Here is a 26,673-nt window from a genome sequence, read left to right on the forward strand (position 1 = left end):
AAGGGGCAGGTGGGGAGTAGGCTCTTTCCAGGTCTCCTCTCTGTTCTTGGTGGAAAAGAGTAACTGTCCTCTAGTTTTGTGGGGAAACAAAACAGGGGCTGTGGCATCATTTGGAGGTTAATTCTGACCGATTGGGAGTAGAAACAGGTTTTGAGGAGCCCCTTAGGTTAGAGACAGATTTGGAACTTGCCAAGGAGGAACACAAGTCCAGACTGGAGACTTACTCTCTCTGAGTTAGGGGAAGGAGGCATATTTGGAGGCTAAGAAATATTTTAGGATGTTGGGGGGTTCCAGGAACCGGAGCTTAAGGCTTGAAAATTGGGAATCTGCTAAGAATTCAAGGTGAGGGAGGCAATTTGGGTGTGAAGCAGTTAATTGGGTTCATATTTACACAGTTTGAGAGAGAGTTTGGGGAAGTATCAGAATCTAGTAATCAGTTTTTAGGGTTTAATTTTGGGAGTACTTTATGGGGGGGGAGAGGTTCCAGGGACTGAGAGTATGGATTTGAAAGTTCTTGTCATATTTTGGGGTGCTGATTTAGGGGCATTTTTCAGTTAGTTATGGGATATACGTGTCTGAGGGACTCAAGCTATTGCTAGATCCTACTAACAAAGAGCCACTGTAGCTGTGGGGTTCAGAAGCCAAAGATGGTTTCTAGGGCAGTATAGTATGGGTGGGGATTTGAAATTCGATGCCTGAACAAGAGCTAGCTACCAACCCCCCACCCCCACCCCGCCCCCATACCCCATACCAGGTTGGTAATCCGTTGGGATTACCAGAAGCACACAGGAAATTGGAGGGAGTTAGATTGAAGGATAGGTTCCCAAAGAGAACAAGATCTGGTGGGGGGGGGCGGATCAAGGGACCCAAGATTTCTTTCTGTGTCTCCTTCCCCCGTACCCCACTCCCCCCAAAAAACTTATACCAAAAACAAAACAAAGCAAAAAGCCCAGAAACAACAACACCAAAAAAAAACCTGGCTGTACAACTGCAGTGGCAGATTCCAGTCCTCCAAGCTTCTTTAAACCACCACAGGGACCCAGCCGGGGGGGGGAGGGGAGGGGGAACCGGGCTTCTCAGCTTCCCAGGGGGTAGGGGGAATGGACTGGGTCCCTTGTCCCCCAGGTCCTTGGGAGAGACCCTTGACTAGGGACCCAGGTGTCAGGCATCTCAGCCTTGGAGGGGGAGGGGGGCGGGCTGGGGCACCCGAGAGGAGGAGGGAGAGAGTGACTTCCAAAATTGGCATCAGGACAGAGCAGGGCGGGCGGGAGGCAAGCAAAAGGAAGAATTTTCCTGGAGAAACGGGGGTACCTGAGTGTCCCAGATTTGGAGAGCTGGTCAAGGGTGGTCTCCCCTCGACCCTTAATTTTTTTGGGATTTTTTGGGGAGCCCTGGACCCCCCTAGGGTGGGTGAGGAATGTAGTGTTGGTGTAATCTGACTTGGGCATTTCTGTTGCCTCTCCCACCCAAGTTGGAGACGGATGGATTGGGAGGGGGGGAGGGTGTCCCCAATTCTAACTTGGAATGGGGAAACCCCACTCCTAAACCCTTTTGGGGGGGTTCCTCCCATCTTAAGGCACTCCCCATTCCTTAAGTCAGCCAGGAGAAAGAGAAGGCCGAAGATACGACTTGGGGTGTCTCCTCTCTCCTGGGCCCCTAACTTGGGGAATATGCTTCCAAATCGGCTCCCTTCAGAAATGAGGGGGGACCAGGAACCAGGGGGGAATAGCTGAGGTAAGTGGAGAGGGGGCAGGGAGGTATCCCCTGTTTGGGAACAAAATGGGGGAAGTTGGGGGGAATGGGTGGAGTTGGGGTATGGACTTTGAAGATAGGGCGATAGGTTGAGGTTACTTCTTGAACCCCCAAATTCATAGCACTTATCACCTCAAAACTGAAAGTCGAGACCAAAGGATTCTTACACCTCCTTGCCTCTTCCATTGGCCTCCATCTCTAATTTTTAAGTAATTCTCCTGATGATTAAAAGGAGGATTTTTTTAGGGGTTCTTAGGTTTGAGGGGTAATGTAGGTGAAGACCAGAGTTCTGGAGTGTTGAGAGCAGAGAGGTTTGGGGGGTGGGGTGCCTAGATTCCTCCAAAACCTGAAAAACTGTTTACACCATCTTTGTTCTTTTGGTTTCTGGAATTTTTTTTTTTTAGAAAATTGAGAAGGGGGTTAGTTTTTTGGTTGTTGGTTTTTTTAAATATATTTCTGCAAGATACTTTTTATTTTTCTGAAGAATGATTTTTACTCTTGGCTTTGGGTTTATGTATGTAACAGATCCACATATAGATTAAAAAAAAGATTGCATCCCCATTACCTCTAGTGTCCTAGACAAGATGGGAGGACGTGGGAGGACAGAGGACGTGTCAGGAGGAAGGGCCTGGAGGTTGGGGAGGAGCATGGGTGAGGAAAGGGGAGAATGTTTGTATGTTCAACGTGGCTTCCCCTTGGGGATTTTTAAGCCTGGTTGATGGGACCAATATGAGGGTGAGTATGTAGAAAAGGACACATGGGTCCCTAGCGGGACCCATGGTGGAGCTGAGGAGCAGGGATAGAGGTAGGTGAGAATGCCAAAAGTAGCTTCTCTTTAGGCTTTTGCCTACTCGAACCCCGCCCCCCCCAAACTCCTGCCTTTCCCTCCTCTCCTTCGACATTCGTGCCAGGCCAGGGTCCCAAGGAGTTTTCTGATTTCCCAATTGAGACCCAGCGCCATCCATATCTAGAACTGGCTTTCACCACCTGTCAGCCTTTCTTTGGCTGTCTTTGTATTTTTCTCCCTTTGGAGGATGTGTGTGTGTGTGTGTGTGTGTGTGTGTGTGTGTGTGTGTGTCTTCTGTACACTCGTTTAGGGCAGGAACTGAGTAAAGTGAGGTTCTTATCAGTTACCCTCCCCCATTCCAATTGGTCACTGCCTCATATATACCACCTGATCCGACCTAAGAAAGTCTTGGGCTGGGTTCTCTAGGAAGGGAAGATGGCCCCATCTATTCTTCGTCAGATTCTCTCTGAGAATTTTGTCTACCTGTCTCCACCCTCCCATTGCCACTGCATTTTTTAAGCTCTCCCCAAAAAGCCAGGTTCCAGTTTTTCCACTGACCAGTCTTATGTTCTTAGTTTTTCCCTGAATCTCTCTACTTGTCTACTATCCTTTTGTTTCTCCACAGTGCCCTACCCCAAATCCCATCCTGCCTCCGCCCCAGCAGCACACTGTGGTTTGTTCAGTGTTGTGGCCAAGTCCAAACCACACTGTGGTGTTAGAGTGAGGGTAGGAGAGGCATCGAAGTCACCACAGCCTGGACCCTGGAGCAGGATACCTTGGACACGCTGGAGACTCTGGGGGATATATGACAAACAGAATGGAGAGACCCCCATAAAAACGCAGGGGTTCTTCACCAGGGAAGATCTTTGGGGATCCACCTGTAAGGAGACCTTGAACAATGTACCCCCAAATGAATTATGGGAGAAATCCTAAGCATTCAGGGAAAAGACCTACCTCAACTAACGAAGTCTTCTGTCTGCAACTTTGTTCTCCACCCTCACTCCTACCACCACCTTGGGCCCCCCTGGCTTTAGCAGCACAGAAATATTGGCACCTGAGGGAAAGCCATGCCAGTATTGAGAGTGCTGCTCCAGACAGGGTGGCTAGAGCAGCTGTGGGAAGAAGACCTTTTGTCTCTGAATGCTGGAGGTATAACCCCTTATTCTCTAATGAAACAGAGACAAAGCCACCAAATTAAGAGTGAAATTTTTATTTGATTCTGTAAAAAAAATGTCCATTGCGGGCAGAGGGCATGTGTTCACACAGGGTTTGTAGGGCAGATATTTATTTTCCTCCAGCTTTCCTTGTTACAGATTTCCACTCAGGTCCACAATAAAAGGGTCACAGGGGTCGGAGATGGGAAGGTCATCGGGAGAGCAAAGGAGGATCAGTGGAGGTCATGAGAAGTCCAGAATCTAGTTTCAGGCTGTCTGGAACAGAAAATGAAATGAGGAGAGATAGAGAGCCCTAAACCCACCCTCCAAAGAAATGCCTACCTGTCACAAAATGTACAGAACATCTGATGTGACCCTTTCATTTTAGAGAAGAGAAAGGAAGTGACTTGACCAACGTCACACAGCTGGTCAGTGGCAAAGCCCCTACTCAAGCAGTCAGGTGACTCCAATCCACTCCTTTTTCATTATACCATATTTCCCCACCCCAAAATACAACACCACCCCAGGGTGTGAGAACCTGCTCCCCCGAATCCCAAGCCTACACTAGTGTGGGGAGGGGAAGGACTCCTACCCTGGTCGAAGTTGAGTTTCTTGGCTGGGGGAGCCTCCCCTAGCCCCTCAACGTCCACTAGGTCACTGTTGGCATCTGAGTCATTCAGGGCGCTCAGCGTCACATCTGAGAGGGAGGCATCAACTAGGTCCCCCCCAATTTCCCCAGACCTTCCCAACCCCAGCTCCCCCTCCTCCCAGTTCCTCCTCTCTCAATCTTCCCCCACAGGCTGAGGGAGGAGACTGCTCCCTTTTGGTCTCATTTACAAGTTCACTCATTTGGCTTCAGAGCTTTTCTTTTTCCTTAGCACTCCCCTACAAAAACCACTCTGTGGCCCTCACCAGCCTTCTGCTTCTTCGGGGGAGGGCCCCCAGTTTCAGGGACACTAGATCCAGTGGGTGGGGGTACAGGTACAGCAGGAACCAGGACACTAGATGCTCCTTTCTTGGGCCCCTTCTTGGGTGATTCAGTTGGAAGAGGGAGGCCAGAGTCTTCATATACCTTTCGTTTCACTGTAGACTTTATTTGAGCGCTGAGGAGAAGAGACAGAGCATATGGGAAAAGGTGGAAGGTTGTCAAAGGGATATCGTGAATAAGAGGGCACATGGGGAATGAGATATTAGGGAACTCAGGGGAATCTAATCTGTGGCCTGGGAAACTCTAGCTCAGAAATCCCCAACCTTTTTATAAGGAGGGATTGATTACTTTTTACTTGTAAAAGTGTTTGGACCACTTAGGGAAAAGAGCTAGGAGGTTTAGAAGTAAAATGCCCAAAAAAAGTAGGGGAGGGGGCTTCATGCTTCTCTATTTGGAATGCCAGCAAACTCCAAAGAGGGAATCATTTGGGGGGACTGGGGGGAGGGCAGGCAGGAGGGTATGGACACTGGCTTATAAAGATCTACCATAAAAAACCCATCCACAAGGTGGGAACCCCACCCTACGTAAACATAAGAAAACAACCCCAAACACCCTACCCAAAGAATCCCAGAAGTCTTTCTATAAGCAACTGGCTAGGAGGGTTCCTACAATAAGCACATTCTTTGTAAGCACCTTAGGAGATCCTAAGCAAACTACTTTCAGAAGTAATCTAGGAAACCCTACCAAAATATTTCAACAATCCCTGCTTCAAATGTAGTAATTCTCATATTGTTTATATCCCATTCCCAGGGGCATCCTACCAAAATGACCAGAGACAGCAAGAAAGGTAACACAAGGGGAGGGAGAAAGAAAAGGTGGGAGGAGGAGAAGCTGTCCACCCCCACCCCCCCCATTCCCTGTCTAACCACCCTCCCTCACACAGTCCGGTCCTTGATGACACAGCTGATGCGATTAAGATCGTCCCCAAATCGTTTCACCGCAGCCCTCAGCATCTCTATCTCGGTGTCTGTCCACTTGGCACTGTCAGGAGGGGAGAGGGGGATGGGGAGGTGGAGTAGGGGAAGGAGGGGTGAAGTCACCCCGTACACCACGTGCTCTGGATTCTCAGCTCCAAGGTCACCTAGCACCCTTAGATTTTCCATAAACCCTAAGTGTCTTTGGGCATCTCACCAAACAACTTTAACTCCCCCGCATAAACCCCCAGATCTGCCTCCCTCAACCCTGAGTATGAAAAACCTACATACAAAGAGCCCGCCTATAACACTTTGATTCTGTAAAGCTTACAAAACAGATAAATCTCACTTGATTCTTATAACAGCCCAAAGACTTGTGCCTTTAACAAGGAGGGAACAGGCGCAGAAACTTTAAATGATGTGCTCAAGGTCACATAGTGAGTGACCCCATAGTCGAGGGGAGGGGCATTAATTTGAGAACCAGGGGTCAGAGAATGGTGATGGTACGGAGTGTCCGTCCCGTCCCTTCCCTTGCCTAGGGCAACGTACGCCAGATCCTCCCCCCCTCCCTGGGTTGGGGGCAGTGTGATTCGGCTCCACTCGCTCTTCTCCTCCCAGTTCAAACATACCCGGCAGGGGAGGAGTCCGACACTGGATGCAGCTGCATTGTCAGTTCACCAAGCTTTGTGAAGGCAGCACCAGCAGCGGAGAAGATCTCCCCAACCTGAAGGATCCAACCACTAGAGGATTATGGGGTACAATGCCCAGGACACAGGCTCTTCCCCTGAGGGGCACTTTACTGGAGCATGCTTCTACGTTGGGCGCAGTGGAACGCTAGACAATTCACCACCCTTCCCACTCTAGGGCTTCCCCTAGATACATTATATAAGGGCATCCGTTCTCCCCAACAGGTGGGACGAACCTGGAGTTCTCCATTCTCCCCGTTGGGTGAAAAGTGAAACAACCAGGGACACCCAACCTCCCTTTCCACTATCCAGAGGGTCCCTGGGATGGCAGGGGGAAGGTGCTCCAACTCCAGGGTCTATCCTTCCCCCGGAATAGGTGGGAGAGAGCTAGGCCAGGGGGTCAGTCGGGAAAGAGTCCCTTCCCTTGGGAAGAAGCTACCCCCCGAGATTCCTCTCTCCAAGTCCGGTGAGAGGCGTTAACCTGGGGGGGAGGGGAGGGAGGGCTCTCTCGGTCTCTCCCGGGCTGGGGGTGGGGGAGGAGCGCGCACCTTGGTGGAAGCTGACGTCATGGCCCTGGACGCCAGCTCCCGGGGACGCAGCTGCAGCAGCTGCCGCGCGAGCAAAGACCGGGAGCAGCCCGGCCAACAAACGGCCGCGGAAGTCCCGCCCCTCTGTTCGGCGAGCTGCCCCTCACCGGGCCCTGGAGTCCGCCGCGCCCGCGCTCCTCCCCCGCACCATCGGGCGGACGGAACGCTCCGTCCACGGGGCACGAAGGGAAGGCGGCGGCCACTGGAGCTCGGCCCTGCTACCGGGCTCGGGAGGCGGAGCTCGCTCAGCTTCCGGCGAAGCGCCGCCACACTTCCGCTTCTGGCTAGCCCCCCTCCGGGTTCGCTTTCCCTCTACGCCCCACCTTCCTAGCCCCCAAAGCGCCGGGGGTTTTTCCTCCGTCAGCCTGCCCCACAAGCACCCCAGGCGCTTAGAGAAGGAAGGGGCCACAAGCACAAACTCACACCGAGACCGCAGAGAACACCTTCGCTTTATTGTCACTAGCAGAGACGGCCCGGGGGCTAGGAAGGGGAAGGTGGAGCCACCCCCACGCAGGAGGGGTGAAAGGACCGAGCGAAAGGGCTAACTGAAGCCCTTCTTCCCCCACCCGCCCATCCACTCCCCGGGGGAGCCCGCGACACCCTCAGCGCCTAACGGGAAAGAAATGGAGGGGCCCCAAGACTTAAGGGGAAGGTGAAGAGGAGGGAATTTAAATAAGAGACATGGGGTGAGGGGTTAGGGGGACCCCCAGATCCTCGGGAGCGGAATGGAATGGAGGATCCTAACGGACCATGTATTCTTTGCGCTTGTTGAGCCGGACTTGGCAGAACGAGAAGCCCCCGAGGAGAAGATACAGGCCAGCAGCAATGAAGCAGTTGTAGCTCACTTGTTCATACAGTTCATAGATCTTCCGAACACCAGTCCTGGAGGACGAAATAAGAGTGAAGGCAGCGGCTCGGCCTCCCGAGGCCTCACTGTCCCCGGGCTACTTCGAGTCCAGCCCTCTCTGTTCTCCGCCAACTCTCCAAGCTCCCAGGGGGCCCAAGTCTCCAGCCTCTGGCCCTGGGAAATCCCTCCCATTCCCTACAACTCACTCGGTAAAATCGCTCTCAGTAAAAGGTACATCCTCGATTAGCACAGCAGAATGGACATTGAAGAAAATTCCAAGAAGGACCTGGGGAAAGAACACGAGGGTAAGGGGTGGGTGAGACCAGAAATCTGGGTTCCCAGTCACTCCACATGAATCAACCTTGACTGCCCTTCTACCCGCTCTCAGATCTGGCTGTACCTAGGGATGTGCTCAGACTAAACCGGAATCAGCCGCTTAATTCGGGATGTCACTCGGGTGAAACCGAGACCACCTTCCCTCCACCCCCAACTCAAAAAGGGCAGGCCCACAGTGATCCAGCCACAGATGTCACCCACATCGCCCTTCTCTCCCACCAAGGGGCGTCACTACCACGGGATGGACTTCCTCCTTTTGACTTGCTACCCCATTCCGGAGGCCAAGGACAAATAAGGGGAGACTGTACCCCAGGTTTTTCTTTTATCAGATTCAGAGTCTCGCTTTCCTTAATCAGCTCTTGTTCCTCAAGCTCCCCAGACCTTTCGCTCTTCCCAACCTCGACTTCACCCCATGAGACTGAGCTCCCCGGCAGCAGGGTCTGTCGTGCGCGTTCCTTGTAATCCCCGGCGCTCAGCAGCCGGACTTCATTCCTTCCTCCCCTAGTTCCCCAAGTTCTCATCCCCCTCCCCACCATCCCTGTCTCCCCCGATTCCTCGAAAGCGGTCTCAGGTCCCGCTCCAAAAGCGTTTCCATCAATCATTCTCTCGCTGCCACAGACTTTCCGCGCGCCCCGTCCTAGAGATTCCTCCAATTCCGACGCGCCCTCCCTCCGCCTCCTCACCAACATGATCACCCCCCAGGCGCTGAGGACGATGCCGCAGGCGGCCAGCTTGGGCCCGCAACACAAGAGGGAAGCCATGGCGATCCCTGGCCGGGACTGACAGTCCGTGCAGGAGCTGGAGCGGAGAGCGGGTCCCAAGAAAACGAATCCTGGCTTGAGGTACCTCAGCGAAGCTGGAGCGGAGGTGGGAGCTCCCCAGGAGGGAGGGCGGAGCGCGAGCCGGGAGGGACCAGAACTGGGGGAAGGGGCGGGACCAGAGGGAGGGGTAGGAAGCCGATTTAGAGCGCCGGAGACCGGCTGTTCCCAGAGATTGGAAAGGTAGAAAGAAACGCCGTAAAGAAAGGATACCGAGGATGAAATCTGCAGCCCTTCCAGCTTCCACAAAGTTCTAATTTACCGGGTCCGGGGGGAAATACGAATCTGTCCCTCCTCTTTCTCCCCATGAACATGGTACAGTCCGAAGGAGGAGGAAACAAGAAGGGGGGGGCTTTTCACGTGACTGAACGACTTCAGAGTCACGTGATGCCGAAGGTGCGCCTGCCTGCCTCTCCAGTCTAGCAAACTGTGAGTGGATCTGTGGATTGCCAGTTCGAGGCGCCCTTTTTGGATATTGGCCTAGTTTTCCTTGTCTCTTAACGAGAGAATGCAGGGGAAGGGCCTTGCGGAAGCCTGGTGGAGGGGGACGTAGTCCGGCAGTGCATCTTATGAAGGGAGTGCTATGGCTTTGGAAGGGATGTGGTGTAAGGCCTGCTTGTCCAGTGGGATGATAGCATACATATTTTCAGGTCTGCCAAGTGGGTCTTATGAAATTTCAGAAGGGGGTGGGTGGTGGTGTAGGAAGAACCAGGGATTTAAACATCCAGAGGGAAAGCTCCTTTGTTCCCTCTTTTTCTTTAGCAGTTACTAACGAGGAAGAGCATCTTCAAGCCCCTAGACTCAGTGTGCTTCTGTGACACAACCAAGAGGCTAGGAGTTATCAGAAAAGCAGTTGCAATCAAAGAGAAAAAGCCACATGCCCCATGCTTTAAAGCTATGAGAGCCATATAATCCAGCCCCCCCCCCTTTTTTTTGCCAAAAAGGAAATTTAGGCCCACAGAGGTTGAGATTTGTCCATTGTAACAGAGTCAATGTCAGGGTCAGAATTTGAACCCAGGTCTCTAAATTGAATGCTCTTTTCCACTATCCTACACTTTCCTTTGTACGAAACCATCATATACCCACACCTGGAATACTGTATTCAAAAGCAGAAGCTGGCACAGAAAGCCAGATGTAGCTGTCGTGGAAAGAGGGCTAGACATGTAACCAGTAGACCTGGATTCCATTGATCCTTTACTATGTGATTTGGGGTAATTTGATTCACCTTTATGAGTCTAAGTTTCCTCCAACGTCAATGATGATAATACTATTTATACTTCCTACCATGCAGAGAACACCCTACAAGCCTACAAGCATTATAAGCTATTAAAGGATTGGGTTGGAAGAGCTTCTGTGTGAGTGGACTAAAAGGTTTAGTGTTGGTCATTGGAGAGTCAGTATGGGGCGGTTGAAAAAGCAAGCTTGATTTGGAACCCAGGTCTTGAGTTCAAGTCACCCTTATACTGGCTGGGTAATATAGGATAAGATAAATTATTTAGCCTCTGAGTCTATGTACTCATGTGTAAAATAGGGATAATAATACCTGTTTTATTTATCTCAGGCTTTCGAGGATCACAAGATAATGGACGTATGATACCATGGATAATTTTAAAGTGTTTTAGAAGTAAGTTGTTACTCATTCTGGAAAGGTGAAGAGAGGATCTGACTGAAGTTTGTAAATTGTGGTATGTATACCAGAACCACAAGTTATCCCTATGAAGCTTGAAAGAGGTAAATTTATAACAAAAAGAAGGGCATGAAATCAATATTGTTAGTGGTGGTACAGAAAGATGATGGAAACAGCTTCAAAAGAGGTTTAGTTATATTCATGGATGGCGGACTTTAAAAGCTGTTTGGAGAACTACTCTAGTCTTTTGAGCCAGGGAAGATGACTATGTCCTGGAATATCACCTGGATGGTACAGTAGAAGTGAGTACTAGCCCGTGGCCTTTTGCCAGCACTGCATTATTTTGTTCCCTGAACAACATAGGTTGAGAAGACTTATAGTATGTAGATATATCTATTTATTCATTGCAGGTTGTGGCAGAAGGGTAGAGATATATAAGGACACAGAAGCAGGGAGGTGGTATAGCTAGGGGAATTATCAGAGCTGGGAGTAGGGGACTGGAACCTTCATATCTGGTTACGCTGGGAGCTTTCCCATCCTTGGGCAGAATGATATGGGAGGGCTGCCTGCCCCCAGAGGAGAGTCAGAGGGAGGATGATTTCTTTCCAGGAACACCAGTACCAGAGAATGATAAACATGTGCGGAGAGTGGGAGAGAACTGTTGCCAAGGAGCTGAATGTGAACTAATGAACCCTGACACTGGAGTGTGATATTAAGTATGCTTTATACCAGAAGAAGAAAGACCCCTCCTCAGTAGGGGGGTGAGAAAGTGAGGTAGGTCAGATGTGGGGATAGAGCCTGAAGTTTGTGACTTTTGTACCTGCTTTTTGTAAAAAGATGGGTTAGAAAAGGAAACGGGGCTTTTCCAACCCAGTCAGAGTGGTGGTCAGCCAGATGTTGGGCTTAGATGGTAATACTGTTCTCTATCCGGCTTGGCTGAAGGTAATAATAGGGTAGGTCTAGGCCTTCATTACGGACCACAATCTCCCTTTCTAGAGTATTTAAATCTTCCTGGAAACGGTTCAGCACAGCCTTGTGCTCAGGCCCTGAGAAGTATTCCTCCTTGTGATGACCCAGGGGTACCTGAGACAGAGAAGAAAGTCAAGCTTCAGATCTGTAGAGCCTTAGCTGCCGGTTCTATTCCCTTACCCCTGGACCCTGTGGCCTCTGTTGGCCCTGGCTCTCACCATGTCTGGCTGGAACCGACCCAGGTGCCATACAATAGTCATCTGGAGACAGGCCTGATGGACATTGGGCAGTGTGGCCATCACCATCTCTAATGTTACATCCTTTGTGGTTGGTGGTGGCTGCCTCATAGTGCATGGAGCATTAGGGACCCAGGCATACCAGTCTAACTGTGGTTGAGAGAGACAGTGAAGTGACTCAGAGACTGAGGAATCTGAGCCCTTAGTTCCCTTCCCCCAATAAAAAAATGTATTTGGCCCCCACACCCTCAGGGATTCAGATTTGCAAAGTATTTTACCTGTCCCTGATTAATGGCTGAGTGTTGGGCTGTACATGTGAAGATGCACATGGTGACAAAGTGGCAGAGCTCAGCACGGGACTGGAAAGAGATGGGAAATCCTGGAAGAGAGAAGAGTTTGTAGTAGAAACAAAAGGCTCAGGGAAAATTAAGGGCTGGTGTCTCCACGAGGTGGCCAAAATCCTGGGATGTGCGGACTTGGGAAAATGTTGGCTCTTAGAAGTCGTATGATCAAAAGTCGCATTTCTCTCTTCACTTTTAGAGGGATTTAGAGGCGTAAGTCACCGCCTCCACTCACAAGTCTTTGTGTTCTGACAAATTCCCTTACGTTGTAAATTTAGATACAGGTTTAGATTTGCACAAGAACTGTATGTAGTAACCTACCAGCAGATGGGGTAGGAGAGAAAGGTACTCTCTGCTGGAGAAGGCTGAGGATTGGAGATGAGGAAGGAGGAACTTAGTCTTTGATGGAAGAAATGTCCCTAAATTTTATCCTTGAGTAGAGGTGATGAAGTTGGAGGGTGGCAATCCTAAGATCTATCTACTGGCAACAGAACCCATGGGGTGCCATCTGCCTTACATGGTTCTTGGTACCTTGTGTTTGTGGGCTGGGGTTGTTTCTGTGTTGTTTGTAAACACCTGGGATAATGAGTCAGGACAAAGGGAAATGTAAGGGGACTGTGGTCTGAGATCATCTTAAGTGGTCCATAGGTTTGCAAACAGTTTCATAAAGGTAGTGGAGCTCAGAGAGGGTTTTAGACAGATCTCTAGGAAGGGTTTAGAAGAGAGATGATTTTTCAGTATGGGAGATGTCAAATCTTACCCCGTTCCTGGGCCCCACACAGCCCAATCTCAGTGATCTCTTGGCACCAACTCTGTACTTCAGGGTCTCCTTGCACAACCTCATCTTCTGAATAGTGGAGATGGACTATTCCTTGCACATACCTGTTCCCAAGAAAGAAGGAGGTCAAGGAAAAGCAGCAAAGGGGGACAGGGGCTTCACCGAGGATCATAGAGTTAGAAGGAAATACAAGGAACATCTTTTTCACTCTAAACTGATGGAAAATCCTTTCTCTATCATGTCTATCGCCAAGAAGGTGTGATTCTGGCTTCATTTGAAGATCACTGATGAGGGGAAATCTGCTGCCTCTAGCAGTATCTCATTACCTTTTGGCTAGCTCTGGATGTTAAGTAGCTTCTCTTTACATTAAAGGAAGTGGGTCTTCCTTCTCTACCATTTTCCTCATTTTCTCCCAGTGCTGCCCCTTGAGGCACAGAACAAATCTAGTGTCTCTTCACCTGCTGCTCCTTTAAGTGACTGAAAGCTAATCCATTCCTCTAAAATCTTCTGCCTTTTCTTCCCTCTTTGGACAGTCGGGACCTTTTTCTTTCTCCAGTCCTGCAGCATCTCTCCCATTCTAACTCTCCCAACTAACAGTAGTGTAGCAATGGAATTGATTTGGGTTAGATGACTTGAACTTTTCCAAAGGAGTTAGGTCTCCGGTTCTCTTTTTACTCGTTGTGGGGTTTTTCCTTTTCACCATTTTTCTTCTCTTCTTTCCAATCCTAAGATTGTTCTTCTTGGCCAGGAAAACAGTTGAGTACTTTTGCCTTGGCGCCATCATCATGCCGTCTATCACTGCAGTAGTCCTAACCCTCCTTTGGTCCTTTTTTGCCTAAACATAACTTAGCCTGTTGTCCGTAACATTCATTATCAGAGTCGTCATGCTGTGCTTGACACTCCTCTTACAGGATTGTTCTACTCTTCTGTGTTCGTCTCCAATTAAGGCTCAGCTGGCAAAAGAGGCATTTAGTCTCTTTAGATGAGTCTCACTTTTCCTCGTTGGCATTGTCTCTGTTTCCTTCCACAGATGTTCATTTGCAAGAGCTTCCCATCCTTCCTAGGCTAGCTTTGACTATAGTTTTAGATCACAGGATCTTATTCTATACTTTCTCTGAAGCTTTTGAAATTTGCTCTCCTAATCAGCCAGGTTTGCAACCTAGGTGCTATCCTTGGACTCTCCTCTCTTCCTCACCCCATGTATCCAGGAAGCTGTCAGATCTTGTCATTTCAACCTCCGTGACATCTCTTGCATGGTTCTTTTTCTCACACAGCTAACACCCTTTATCACTCTATTTGCCCTTATCACCTCTTGCCTGACCATTGCAGCAGCCTCTTAATTGGTTTATTTGCCTCAAGTGTCTCCTCTCTCCAATCCATCCTGCACACAGTGGCAGGATGTGCAGATCTAAACACTTCTCTCTTGCTTCAAGCAATAAACTCCAGTGGCTCCTTTTTGATTCAAATATTATTTCTTCTTTATCTCATACTTTTATTTATATTTTTATCTTTCACAGTTTATATACTTATACGATATACAGTACTAATATACACATATAAATGAATATTGATATAGATATATTGCAATTGAGTGCTAAAAATTTTTTTTTACTGAAATGGTTGCATGATCACAAGAGTTGGGAAGACCAGTGGCCTAAGTTATAAAAGCGCAGCCCATGAGTAATCAGTCCTCTTTAGGTTTGGTGGACTTCTGAGTGCCCTGTGAGGAAAGATCTCTTTCTGACCATGTGCACCATGGTGCCTAATATGGAGATGAGGATAGCTATTGAACTAGGTTTGCTCTGCAGCTCATATCTGTGTTCTGATTGACTGAACTTCCTTTTGTCAGATGGTATATGGAGTATGAGTGTCTCATCTCATTGTAGTTCCAAACCTGAGTAGTATAGTGTCCTGACTTAGGTTGGAGGTTAACACACAATATTTTTTTACCTTCTGCCCCCTGCCATCCTCTTCCATTTCAATAAGGTATAACTTTCCATAGAGATGTTCTTATCATGAATCATACTTAGTAAGTCTTGCTGATGCCAATTTGAAATCTTGCTTATTATATTCATCCTTTGTGCATTTGTGTCAGGTGTTCGAGGGATTTATGTTTTGGTTTCATTGGTTTTTTTAGGATTCTTTCTCCTGTGAATCTTGGGCATCTCTATTGGTGTTCTTCCTCCTGTGTTGCAACTGCTTCTCTCTCTCTTCTATAGGCCCTGACTATTTCTCATCACTGTGTGACTAAGGACAAATTGTATAATATTGCTTAGTCTCAATTTCCTTGCCTGTAGTAAAATGGACATACCATTCACCATTTCTAATTAAAGTATTTGCACTACCTACTTCACAAGTAGTTGTGAAAAAAGTGATTTAGCACTATAATATGCCATGTAAATGTGAACTCTGATTTTTCCCCCCAAAACAGAGATGATGCAAACAGTTCCAACGTCCCCAATGACCTTTCTCTCATATCCTGGACATCATCTCATGACTCTTTCATATGTCCTTTCAGGCTTGGCCATCTTGTTTAATTGTCTAATTGTTTAATTCCCAGTCCTCAGCTGCCCCTTCACTATTGGAATACCTTGTCCCATGTTCCCCCTGTTCTAGTCCATCCCTCCCCTTGGTGCCACCTCCTCACCGGGAGATGATGTCCCAGAGCCGAAGGGCATCATGAGCATAGAGAGCTGATGGAACCCCCAGAAGCCCTCGGTCTGCCAGGTCATCAGGAGGGCAGAGGGATCTATAAGTCAGACAGGCCATTGCCTTTCGGAGGATATCCAGGTGACCTCCCCCACCAGTGTTCACCACCTGTGTTGGTTGAATGGAAAGTTAGGATGGAATAGAGTTGGGCAGCCAGATTTAAGAATTAGAAAGAAAGATGGGAGGAATTTAGGGAGTCCAGGTCATTTTTTACTTTTCCCTCATTCTCACTTCCAATGAGTTACCAGACCATTAAGGTCCAGTTTATTGAAATAACCTAACAGCTTTCCTGGCCTACAGGACCTTCTTTTCTAGGTCATCCTTCAGTACTGCCAGAATACCCTAGATAAGGCACAGATTTGATCATGTCATTGTTTTGCTCCTAACCTAAAGTGGTTCCTCATGATTTCAGAATAAAATACAGCTTCTTCAGCCTACCATTCAAAGACCTCCCTAACCTGTCTACCTTTCTCACTTTATTTCACATTACTCCCCCTTCATACACTGTATGTATGTTCTAAACTGGCACAGGGTCCCCATATGTTTAATGCAATCCTTCTGCATCCAACTATTGAAATTTTTCTTTTCCTTTGAAGTCCAGCTCAAGTGCTACCACTCTCATGATGCCTTCCTTGATATACCCAGGTAGATATGATCTCCTTCCTTGAATCTTACATTGTTGTTTGATCCTTCATCTGTACTTAAATCATCTTCTAATTTGTAATTATTTGCATATATCTCTTCTCTTCTACCATTTTGTAAGCTTATGAAGGACAGAGATTATGTCTGGTTTTATCCATATAGTCACAGTGCCTTAATAAAGTTACTTAATGAATGTTTAATTGGATTAAAAATAAGATAGAATGAGGTCATTGATTTGAGGTTGTGAGAGGGGAAAGTCTTCATGTGCTTCTACGATTAAAAAAGAAAAGGACCTGAGGTGGAGGTCCATATTCTTCCCTGACGCCCCTACTTTTTTCCAACTCCTGAGTCTCTCCCCTTCATACCTGATCAAAAATTCCCCCATCAGAGATAAGCGCGGTTCGGGCACGAGTGTTAATCTCCAGTGTGTAGCGGAAGTGAGGTATCAGGAGCTGTTGGAAAAGGACTGGTGGAAATAAGAGTGGAGAAAGCTTCTGTCCAACAGGACAACAGACCCTGAGCAAAGCTGGTGCTGCAGTCGAGGAGCATTATAATGTATGCGGACAGATTACATAGTTGGTATGGGATGAGATCAGATCTAGGGGCAAGAAGATTAAAATGGTGACCTCAAGGTTCTTTCAAGTACAAAAAACTTGGATGACAGGAAGGGTAGGACATTTGAGGTTGGTTGTTTTGTAGGAGCCAAAGAGGAAAAATAGCAGTAAAGGTACAAAAGTGGGACTAAGCTTATCATTTTTGGGGAAGACCAAACCGATTAGAGGAGAGACTAAATTATAGAATCCCATGATGGGGAGCAGGAGTCATTCCTTGTAGTGTCTTGAGCAAGAGAGTCACCTGATATGTATTTCTGAGGAACTTTAGGATTCCAAGTTCATTTGCATACTCCCTTCTGGTCATCTTTAATCTCATTTTCTCCACATCTTGGAAGTGTTTTTCTTGGGTCTTTGAGGAATTGTTTACCATCTATATCTGTAATCTCTTTCTATGTTACCTTCCATTAATGGCTCTTTTTCTTCCTGACCCCAATAGTGGATACCCTCCAAGGTTCTGTCATCCTCTCCTGGTCTTCTGTTACACTTAGTCATATTTTCATGGCTTTGGCAGTCACCTCTGTGTTATACAAGTCTACATCTTCAGCCTGGACCTTTCACTGGGTCTCCACTGCTGTATTTCTAGGTACCAACAGTTTCTCTGAGCTCCACATTAGCTTGTCTAAAAATACACACATATGTCCCTCAAATTGTGTCTCCACTCACACCAGCTCTTCAGTTTCTGTCATTCAGTCATTCTCAACTCCTTACTCTCCCTTATTCTCCATCTATAGTCACTCAGCCCTGTGGAATCTTCCTTTGTAATATCTCACATCCTGCCCTCCCTTCTCTCTGTCACCCCATTCCTGTACTTTGCAACCTAATTATGATTGTCGTCTCCACTCTCTCTCCACCTCACACTATGCAGATTAATCTTCTTCAAATATCCATTTTCATCCAGGATAGAGTCCAGAGTTCTTAATGATCCTCCAGATCTCCACAGATTTGGGCCCCAAATACGTTAAGAGCCTCTCACTTCCGCCCTGCACAGACTCTCCAATTCAGGTAGCCAACTCCACAGATTTTTTCCCCTACTTATGCCATGTTTGTTCCTGTCTCTATTAGAAGTGAAAAAAGAGAAAGCAAGTGAAAGAGAAGGAGGAAGAGAAAAGAAAAAAGGGGAGAGCAAGGGACAAAGGAGAAGGAATGTGACAGGGAATGAGGGAGAGATGGTGTCAGGAGATGTTACAAAGAAAGAGCAAGCACCTAATTCATTACAGATTGTGTTACAGGTTTGTATGTATGTTACAAACTTCATGAAGGCAGAGGCCACATAATTTCTCAATCCTTCACAGAATTTATGAATGCCAGGCACACAATAAGTGCTTAGTACACACTGATGTCCACATTGCTATAGTCTAGAACCTTAGAAAATAAGAAGCAGAAAAAACCTGAGACATCATTAGTTCTATTTCATTTCACAGAGAAGGAAATTAAGGCCCAGTGAAAGAAAATGATTTGTTCTTTCAGCTGTACTAAAGCTGTCTCTCAGGATCCTTTGCTGTCGGGTGAAACACATAATTGGTGTAAAGAAACCCTTCCTGAATATCACCCTCCAACTGAATTGGGCAGTCCTTTCTCCTAGGTTCACAGGGGTGAGATGTGAAGGGTAGCTGTAGGATAAGGTGAGTACCTTGAAGATGGGGTGCATCCCCGGGAGGCACCTCATGGTGGCTACAGCAAACACCTCAGCCATCAAATGGGTCTTCAGCAGATGTGCTTGCAGCTCATGCAGCTGGAAATCAGAATTCTTGACCCAGGCCTTGGCCAGGAGCCAAGTGAGAGAGGAATCTGAGGGCAGGAAGACTGGTGGGTCTGGAGCTCCAGAGCAGGGAAGCTGGAGCTAGAAGACAAAAGAATCAATACAGTCATAGACCTAGAACCAGAAGGGACCTCAGAGACCCAGGGAAGGTCAGCCAGGTAGTGAATGTGAACCCAGGGCCTCTATTCCAGTCACTGCTCTTTTTATCGAACTACATGGGTAGGGCATTAGATCCCTGGGTCTTTGAAAGGAAGAGGGCTTGATGAGGCAGAGCAGAATCAGAGGACTTTGTCCCAGGAAATGGGTTGGTGGGGAGGCAGTGGAGTGAGGGAAGGATAAATAAGGGGAGCTGGGTACAAGGATGCCTGGGTTCCCTCACCTGGATGGCCATGGGTAGCAGCTTCCCATCAGGCTCCATCTTTAACATAACTAGGGGGGCAGCCAGATGTTGCCTCTCTCCCTGGATGACATTGGCCTGGATTCCAGCCAGCAGGGAAAAGTCAGCTTCAAACAGGCAACCCTCCTGGGGGATATATTAGTCTGAGGTCTAGGTTCAAAGCTTAATGTGGAACAGCAATTTTAGTACCAGGGACAGTCAAAGGATTAGCATAAAAGACTAAAAGAGAAGTCCAGATTCTTAACTAGACCCAAACCCACAGAATATGAAACCTGGAAGGCACCTTGGAGGTCATCTAGTTCTACCTCTCATTTTACAGTGGAGGAAACTGAGGCCCAGAGAAGAGAAATGACTTGTCCAGGGTCACACAGCTACTAAAGCAAAGTAGGGGTTACCAACCAAGTCTTCTGACTCCAGAGCCCTTTTCATTGACATTATATTTAGACAGATTAAAGGCCACTTTGTTTGGATGATCATGCTCCTCTCTCTCCTAATCTCCCACACCCAATCTAAACTCCCAAACTATTTGGTTTCTCTCTTTGGCACAATCTTGTCCCTCCCCAAACAAACCTTCTACCATTTCCCTTCCTCTTTTCTCACTTCTTTCCCAAAATTTCTTTTCCCTCCTCTCAGCCTTTCAACCCTTCCAAACTCCCAAGCCCTCCCCTCCCAACTCCTCCAGGAAACTCCTTAAATCATTTCCTCTCTTGACTCCCTTCCCTTCCCTCTTCGTCTCTCTGTGTACTGAGATCCAGTACTAAGATCTGTATGAAGAGTCTTTATTTGTTAATCTGCCCCATCTCCATCTGTTCCCTCTTTTTCAGTCTGGTTTTTCTTATACACCAAGTTCTCTGGGAAAATCCTTTTGCTCTTCTGCCCCTTTTCTTGCATCTTACGTATCTTCAAGATTTCCTCCAAAATGAGGTTCTACATGAAGGAGGGGTTACTGTTGTTGACTCTTTCGGTTGTACTTTTTTAATAGATCATTGCTTTTCCAGGATTTCTTTGAGGTTTCTCCATTCTTAAAATCAAGTTATCCTTATGTAATTTTACCCTATTCCTTTCCCTAAACCTAAGGCAATGTGTTATATGTGTTTAGAAACTAACCTGATTTGATCCTTTGAAGCCTTTTTTTAGGGGGGAAGGCAGGACAATTGGGGTTAAGTGACTTGCCCAAGGTCACACAGCTAGTAAGTGTGTCAAGTGTCTGAGGTCACATTTGAACTCAGGTCCTCCTGACTCCAAGGCTGGTACTCTACTCACTGGGCCACCTAGCTGCTCCTTGAAGCCTTTTTAATTTTGTATCATCAGAGAGATGACAAGGAAGAAGAAAGGATTGGAGAAGAGAGGAGAACAAGAGGAAAGGGCTACCTGGAGTTTTCTTTCCAGCTGGGCCTGAAGGTCCTCTGTCCCTGGGGGGATCATAAGTCGAATGGGGAGTGAGGTGGACCTTCTCAACAGTGTGGGGTTGACACCATTGAGGAACTGGTAGCCAAAAAAATCATCATCCTTCCAGGACTGATGCACCCTCTCTGGGAGCAGAAGACAGAGTTTATAGCAACCCAGGGTCCCAAGCATTTGAGCCGCCCCCCCCACCCTCAGATGCCCAGGACACCCTCACCTTTAGGGACATTTCTGGATAAGATGGTCAATGGAAAGACAGCAGTGATAGAGTACTCAGGGGAAGTTGGGTGTTATTGATATGGGAAGGGGGAAATGCAGAACGTCAGGGATGGGTCATTAGAGAGGATGGGGCTGGATTGCTGGATTGGAAAGTTATGGGACTGTTACTCACTGGCCAGGGCACTCTTGTTGCCCCAGAAGATTTGGTCAAAATCTTCCAAGCTATTCCAGGAGCTCAGGAGGGTGTACAGACGTTTAAGGGCGATATCGATCATTCTAGGGTAAGGATTAAAGGAAGGAAATGGGGAATTAGATGTTTGAATTCCACCCCCCCCAACCCTCATATCTGCCACTGTGCCTAGGAACTCCCACTCTAAACCCCAGATTTTACCTCTGGTCTCATTCCTACCCTGCAGCCCGTGTCCCCTCAAAGTCAATCTTCTTCTCCTCATGGAATCTCACATCCAGGGGCAGGTCTTTCTCTGATGCTGCATCCACTGACAAGGGTAACCCTTCCTTCCAGGTGGCCCAGCTGGAGGTCCATGGAATCAGAAGTTAATAAGTCAGTGATGTGTTAAAAATCAAGGGTCAGTGGAGGTTAGAGGCCACTGAAGAGTCAAGGGTCACAGTGTAAATAAGATAGGGCCCAGGAGTCAGATCTTAAGTTACTGAGGGGTCAGAGGTCGGGGGCATCACCGGTAGAGTGTCCTTCTCTCCTCCAGCTCTTCTTGTCCATGTTTCTGAAACAGGCCCTGGCCTTCATTTCTCATCATCCAAGCTGGGGAGGCATGGGAACAAGGTCTCACTTACCTGCTCCATCTCCATGTGTGTGCTTCCAAGCTGCTCCCTATCCCCTGACCCCAGCTCACCAATTTCTTTAGTCTTATCTCCATTTTCTGTTCCTCTCTGCTTCTGTGCCAAGCCCATCCCCTGTCCCTTTTCTTACCTGCTGCCCAGTCTTAGGGCAGGCTTCCCCACCCCAAGCCTCCTATCCCCATCTTACCCCTCCCTAGTTCTGGATGTCATATTTTCTGTCCCTGCCCAACCCTCACTCTCCCCTACCTCCCATACCAAAATCACATTCTTCACATTTTCTGCTCTGAGGCCTTCAACCTGTCTCTGTTACCACCTCCCTAGAATCACACACTGCACATTCTCTTCTTCGTGTCCCCAGGTAAAGCCACTGTTTTATGTCATAGAACTGTCATAGAACTTTTCTTCCAGCTCCTTCTACTTCTGACCTCCTGCCCCCTCACTGTACTCTACCTTCCTTGTGCCTTCCCTTCCTTCCATCCTCTGCCTTCCTTCTGGTCCTTTCCTCAGCAACTCTCTTCTATTCTTTAACTCCAACCACACCCCACTTTTGTCAAGTCACATTCTGTGAATGAGCCTCAGTTTCTTTTTCTTTACATAATGTGGATGACCCCTAAGCTCCCTACCAGCCCTAAGTCCTTTGCTCTCTCCTTGCCCCAGAATCCACCCTTCTCACCAGTGGCCTCGGGAAGGCAGATGATGCCATCCCCTTCCACCCAGCGGTAGCAGGGGAACACTATCTCCTTCTCCATGCTCTGCTCAAAGACCCAAACAGTTATGTGGTTGCAGAACCAGGCATCCTTCAGCAGAAGGTGGATTTTACGAAGCTTCACAAACAGGAGGGGACCCAGGTCTTCTGAGACATCAACTTCAAAATCCTCCATCTAGGGTGTGGGTGGAGGGGAAAGTAGGAGAATCAGGAGGTAGAGAACTGTAATCATAACTCACAAAGTCATGTATTCTTATAGATTTTATAAATGAGGAATCTGAAGCTTCAGAGGTTAAGGGACTTGCCTAATATGGGACTTACCATAAATATGGTAACATTTGAACTTAGGTTTGTTGATGTCAAGACACTCTGCCTCTGTATTGAAAAGGAGTTTCACAGGTAACTGTCCACTATGCAACCCAGAGCCCTGGTCTCCTGTCTGGGGGTCACTGTCAGATAAGGACATGAGGAATGAACTTACTGTTCATACAATCTTACTGTTGGAGATAATCAGATGGTCCAGATTGCCCCTTACAACATATATGCGCTTGGGCCTTGATTCTCCTCATTTTTAAACTGAAGGAGTTGGATTAGATGACCACAGTGTAAATTTGTAGTAGGTACTTAATATTTGACCAATTGAATTAAATCTCTAAGGTTCTTTCCATGTCTTATATTTTGTGTATCCATTAGGTGCTATTGTGGATGCTATAGGATTATACTTAGGTTGAGTAGTTGAGATCAATACAATTAAATAAAACGTGAAAATGTTTCTTTAAGTGACATAAGTTTATGAAAAGTGGTTAGTCTGGAGAAAGAACAAGTTCAGTGGGGGAAGCAAAGACGGATTGGGAAGCCTGTGAAGGATGTGGTGTTGGAGCCGAGCCTTGATGAATGAGTAGGATTTCAAGAGGTAAAAGGAATATGAGAGTTAGATTAGATACCATCTAGGATCCTTTCTAGAGATAATCTGTGATACACACTGCATGCACATTTTATAAATAATAAATTCTAGAACATTTGTTAGTGATAACCCCCAGAGGACAGCTCTTCACAATGGTCTCAGGCCAGGCAGTGAGATCAGTCATCAAAGAGACTGACTTTGGGATGGATGAATGTAATGGAATACTAATGTGCTGTGAAAAAATGTTGGAGACTCAGAGAAACTTGGGGAGACTTGTATGGACTGATGCAGAAGAAACGAGTAGAACCAGAAAAGTATACAGTAGCAACATTGTAAAGAGAAAGACCTTGGAAAGACTTAAAAACTGATTAACCAACCATCATTTCAGAGGACGCATGATTTGTTGGATTCAGGATGAAGATTAAGACCTGTGTTTTGGATATGGCCAATTTAAGAATTGGTTTGCTTGACTCTGCCTATTTTTCTTTCCTTTTTATGTGTGTGTGTGGGGGGGCGGGGCGGTGTGGAATGAGAGAGAGAAAAAAATGGTTTCTGTTTACTAAAGTCATTTTTAAAATTCTAAGAGAAGAACAAGTGGGAAAGGGGCCAAGGAACGTGTCACGTTTCCCCAGTACTTTACAGAACTTCCCCTGTCACAAGTCTGTCTGGTATGTAGTGCAGTCTCCCTCATTTTACCGAGAGGAAACTGATTCCCAGAAAGGTGGAGCGATTTGGCCACCTTGGTAGCAGAGTAGGGGCATCTTAACCCGTATCCTCCGACTCCAAGTCTGGCAGCGTTTCCTGTTCCCTCCCCTGTTCGTCACCCCTCCACGGTTTGATTCCGAGGTAAATGGCCTGTCCTGGGGAGCCCAGAAGGCCATCCATAATTCATGACTATACCCTTTCAAGTTTTCTTCCCGTTCAAGTCCATTGGCCAGGAATGGGAGAGCTCCAGGTGTTCCTTATGCTCCAACTTCGGTCATTTTCCTGTCCTTCAATCTAGGATCAGCGTGGCAGCAAGCTAAAAATCCCCGGCCCAGAACCCTCTCCTGACCTTTTCTCAGCTGTCTGAGGCCGTGGCATTCAGACTATCCAGTTCCCGGACCTCCTCTTCACGTCTTCACCCCCTCACTGACCTGTCCTCGAGCTGGCCGCAGCCGCAGCCCCAGTTCCACCTCTGCACGCAGCCCGACCAGCCACAGCTGCACTTGGTTGGTGGACCCTGAGAAGGCAAAGCTCCCAGTGGCTACGCGTATGCGGTAGCGACCCATCTCATGGAGGCTTTGGCAGCTTTGAGAAGAGAAAGGGGAAAGTTGCCCAGAGCCCTGCCGCTGCTGTCCAGTGAGTCTCCTCAGTGCAGACTCAAGCCTTTTAGTGAAGGAGCTCTTCCCATATGGGCCTGAGTACCTACAGTCCCCACCCTTCTCAGTCTCCTAGAGCTTCTACTTTCCCCACCCAGGGGGACGGGCCTGAACCTGCCACGGAAAATGGGAAGGGAGGGGGGGATGTCTGGGGTTTCTTTGGATATGATTAGGAAGGCCCGAATGAGAAAGAAGAGTCCTTGGTTATCAGGAACAGAAAACCTGCCTTTTTTGTTTTGGGGGGATATGGGGAGCCAATAGACAATCCGATGGGTGCCAGAAAGAAAATAGCCTTAGTTTCTTCTCATAAAAACCAGGGCTAATTTCCCAATTCCCAATTCCCTTTAGTCTGACTGAGTTCTCTAAGTTTTGGTTGTATTTGGGTTTTTTGTTTGTTTTTTATTTTAAGATGGTTTTCGAAGTAGGACATGATGATTTCTATGTCCCCTTCCAGCAAATACTGTCTATATTTTATGACATAATTCTCATTTCTAGGATTTTAAGGTTTTCCCAAGTGCTTTCTTCACAATCCTCCCATAAGTAGTAGTATCCTCACTTTACAGAAGAGGCAACTGAAGTCAGAGAACCTAAATGACTTGTCTAAAAATCACACAGCCAGTAAGTGACCGTTAGGATTTGTACTCCTGACTCATGTCTAGTGTTCATTTCAGCAAAATAAAGCAAAAGCTTTATTTATCTTTCCCTTGCCTCCAACACGGAGGCTTTTTTAAACAGGTCTTTGTCTAGAACTTAAAGAAAGTTTAGGGGGAGTCCTAGTAAGCTTGAGAAAGCGTGGTTGGGTGGGGCAGGCTTGGATGGTGACACTGTTCTCCACTCAGCTTGGCTGCAGGTATTCGTAGGCCAGGTTTTACTGAACAGTCTTCTTTATGATCTCTTTTTTCCAGGGAATCCAAATCTTTCCTAAAACGGCTGAGCACAGCCAGCGTCCCAGAGTTTGAGAAGTATTCTTTGTGCTGTCCCCGGGGGAACCTGAGCCAGATAGCAAAAGTATATCAGCCCAAAAGACTAGCAAAAAGTTCCCTAAAGGGATCTTAGATTTAAAGCCTTCCTTCTGGTCCAGTTCTCCTCCCCTCCCCTACCCCACCCCTCACTGGTCCAGCCAGTCCCTCCTCATTTCCAAGAATAAACTCAGACTCAGAGGACTTGTCCAAGACCACAGAAGTACCAAGTTGAGCCCATAACTCATTCCAAACATAGCATTTGTCAGTAAACATTAAGTGTCAGACACTATGCTAAAAACACCGGAATTGCAAAAAGGCAAAAGATACTCAAGTCCAGGAACTCATAATCTAGCAGTGGAAACAAGTAAGCAAATATGTACAGGATAAATCGGATATAATTAACAGAATGAAAGCACTAAGATTAAGAATGGCTGGGAAGGCTTTCTGTAGAAGATAGCATTTTAGTTGGGAAATTAGTTGAAGAAATTAGTTGAAGAAATTCAGGACATGAAGAGGGAGAGTATTCCAGGCCTCAGGAACAGCCAGAGAAAATGCCTGGACCTTACACTATCTTGTCCATGGAACAGCAAGGATGCCAGTGTAACTCTATGTGGTAGAAAACATGGTGTAAGAAGACTGGAAATATGGGAGTGAAGAGACCCAAGTTAAGCAAGGATTTTCTGTTTGATCCTGGAGGTAATAAAGAACCACTGGAGTTTATGGTTTATGGAGTGTGTGTATGGGGGTGGGGGTGTGACATGGCACCTGAGCTTGAGGAAAATCACTTTAGCTGCTAGAGGACCGAGTAGAGAGAGACTTTTGTCCTGCACTTTTCATCTGAGCTTTAGATCCAGCCACTGGTCCTCAACTTGAACTGCCCGTCCCCTTGCCATGGCTAAACTTGACTCAGTATCTGAAGCGATGCCTGCCGAATGAGTAGAGTGGTTGTCTCCATTTCCAGTGTCACATCCTTTGTGCTGGGTGGGGCCATATGCATGGGGCATTGGGAACCCAGGCATACTAGTCCAGCCGGAAGGAGGGAACAGAAAGAAGAATCTTCGGAGTCACTCAGAACTAAACACATGCTCTCTCAGATTCCTTTCTGGCACCACTTTCCACCTCAGTCCATGAGCAGGTCCCTTTCCCAGCCTGACTTAATGACGTTGTACAAGTGAAGAAGCAGCAGAACTCCATTCCCGGAATGGAGGAAGAGAGGTGTAGAGGCTGTAAGAGGAGTCTGGATGGGCTTGTGGCAGGCACGCAGAGACAGCAACCTGTTGAAATCTTGGGGCTGTTCTGGTTTCTTAAATTTGGTAGAAGCTTTGGAAACATGATGGAGGGTGCAGTTTAGGGAAGTATT

The 26,673-nt window shown here is 47.4% G+C and overlaps 3 protein-coding genes and 1 long non-coding RNA gene across 8 annotated transcripts; 1 reads left to right on the forward strand and 3 right to left on the reverse strand.

Annotated features, from left to right (window-relative positions):
- Window positions 1-3,733: 3,733 nt before the first annotated feature.
- C7H17orf49 (chromosome 7 C17orf49 homolog) lies at window positions 3,734-7,095 on the reverse strand. Of its 4 annotated transcripts, none has more exons than XM_036766837.1 (6): window positions 6,830-7,095; window positions 6,225-6,319; window positions 5,561-5,662; window positions 4,606-4,796; window positions 4,286-4,390; window positions 3,734-3,965 (listed from the first exon to the last, which is right to left on the reverse strand). In XM_036766837.1, the coding sequence occupies exons 1-6, from the start codon at window positions 6,848-6,850 to the stop codon at window positions 3,961-3,963; spliced, it is 519 nt and encodes a 172-aa protein (XP_036622732.1). In that variant the 5' UTR covers window positions 6,851-7,095; the 3' UTR covers window positions 3,734-3,960. The 4 variants fall into 4 exon arrangements, with proteins under 4 accessions (XP_036622732.1, XP_036622731.1, XP_036622733.1 ...); XM_036766836.1 differs by having other exon boundaries at window positions 3,734-3,969; XM_036766838.1 differs by lacking the exon at window positions 5,561-5,662 and having other exon boundaries at window positions 3,734-3,969.
- A 203-nt stretch (window positions 7,096-7,298) lies between these two features.
- On the reverse strand, window positions 7,299-8,944 carry RNASEK (ribonuclease K). The gene is made up of 3 exons (XM_036766840.1): window positions 8,735-8,944; window positions 7,922-8,001; window positions 7,299-7,750 (listed from the first exon to the last, which is right to left on the reverse strand). The coding sequence occupies exons 1-3, from the start codon at window positions 8,810-8,812 to the stop codon at window positions 7,609-7,611; spliced, it is 300 nt and encodes a 99-aa protein (XP_036622735.1). The 5' UTR covers window positions 8,813-8,944; the 3' UTR covers window positions 7,299-7,608.
- Window positions 8,945-9,255: 311 nt separating this feature from the next.
- LOC118856524 lies at window positions 9,256-26,011 on the forward strand. The gene is made up of 5 exons (XR_005010870.1): window positions 9,256-9,298; window positions 10,431-10,554; window positions 11,106-11,270; window positions 23,994-24,331; window positions 25,257-26,011. It is a non-coding gene; the product is annotated as an uncharacterized LOC118856524 (long non-coding RNA).
- On the reverse strand, window positions 11,400-24,261 carry LOC118856523 (polyunsaturated fatty acid lipoxygenase ALOX12-like). 2 transcript variants are annotated; one of them, XM_036766842.1, is made up of 15 exons: window positions 24,127-24,261; window positions 22,045-22,261; window positions 21,921-21,924; window positions 21,261-21,329; window positions 20,974-21,096; window positions 20,737-20,840; window positions 20,313-20,473; window positions 18,924-19,067; window positions 18,416-18,625; window positions 16,537-16,623; window positions 15,468-15,637; window positions 12,803-12,924; window positions 11,980-12,080; window positions 11,684-11,851; window positions 11,400-11,579 (listed from the first exon to the last, which is right to left on the reverse strand). In XM_036766842.1, the coding sequence occupies exons 1-15, from the start codon at window positions 24,259-24,261 to the stop codon at window positions 11,400-11,402; spliced, it is 1,995 nt and encodes a 664-aa protein (XP_036622737.1). The 2 variants fall into 2 exon arrangements, with proteins under 2 accessions (XP_036622737.1, XP_036622736.1); XM_036766841.1 differs by lacking the exon at window positions 21,921-21,924 and having other exon boundaries at window positions 18,416-18,603; window positions 18,902-19,067; window positions 21,261-21,342; window positions 22,054-22,261.
- Window positions 26,012-26,673: the final 662 nt, after the last annotated feature.

This window comes from Trichosurus vulpecula, chromosome 7, assembly GCF_011100635.1.
Source record: "Trichosurus vulpecula isolate mTriVul1 chromosome 7, mTriVul1.pri, whole genome shotgun sequence".
NCBI classification, from domain to species: domain Eukaryota; kingdom Metazoa; phylum Chordata; class Mammalia; order Diprotodontia; family Phalangeridae; genus Trichosurus; species Trichosurus vulpecula.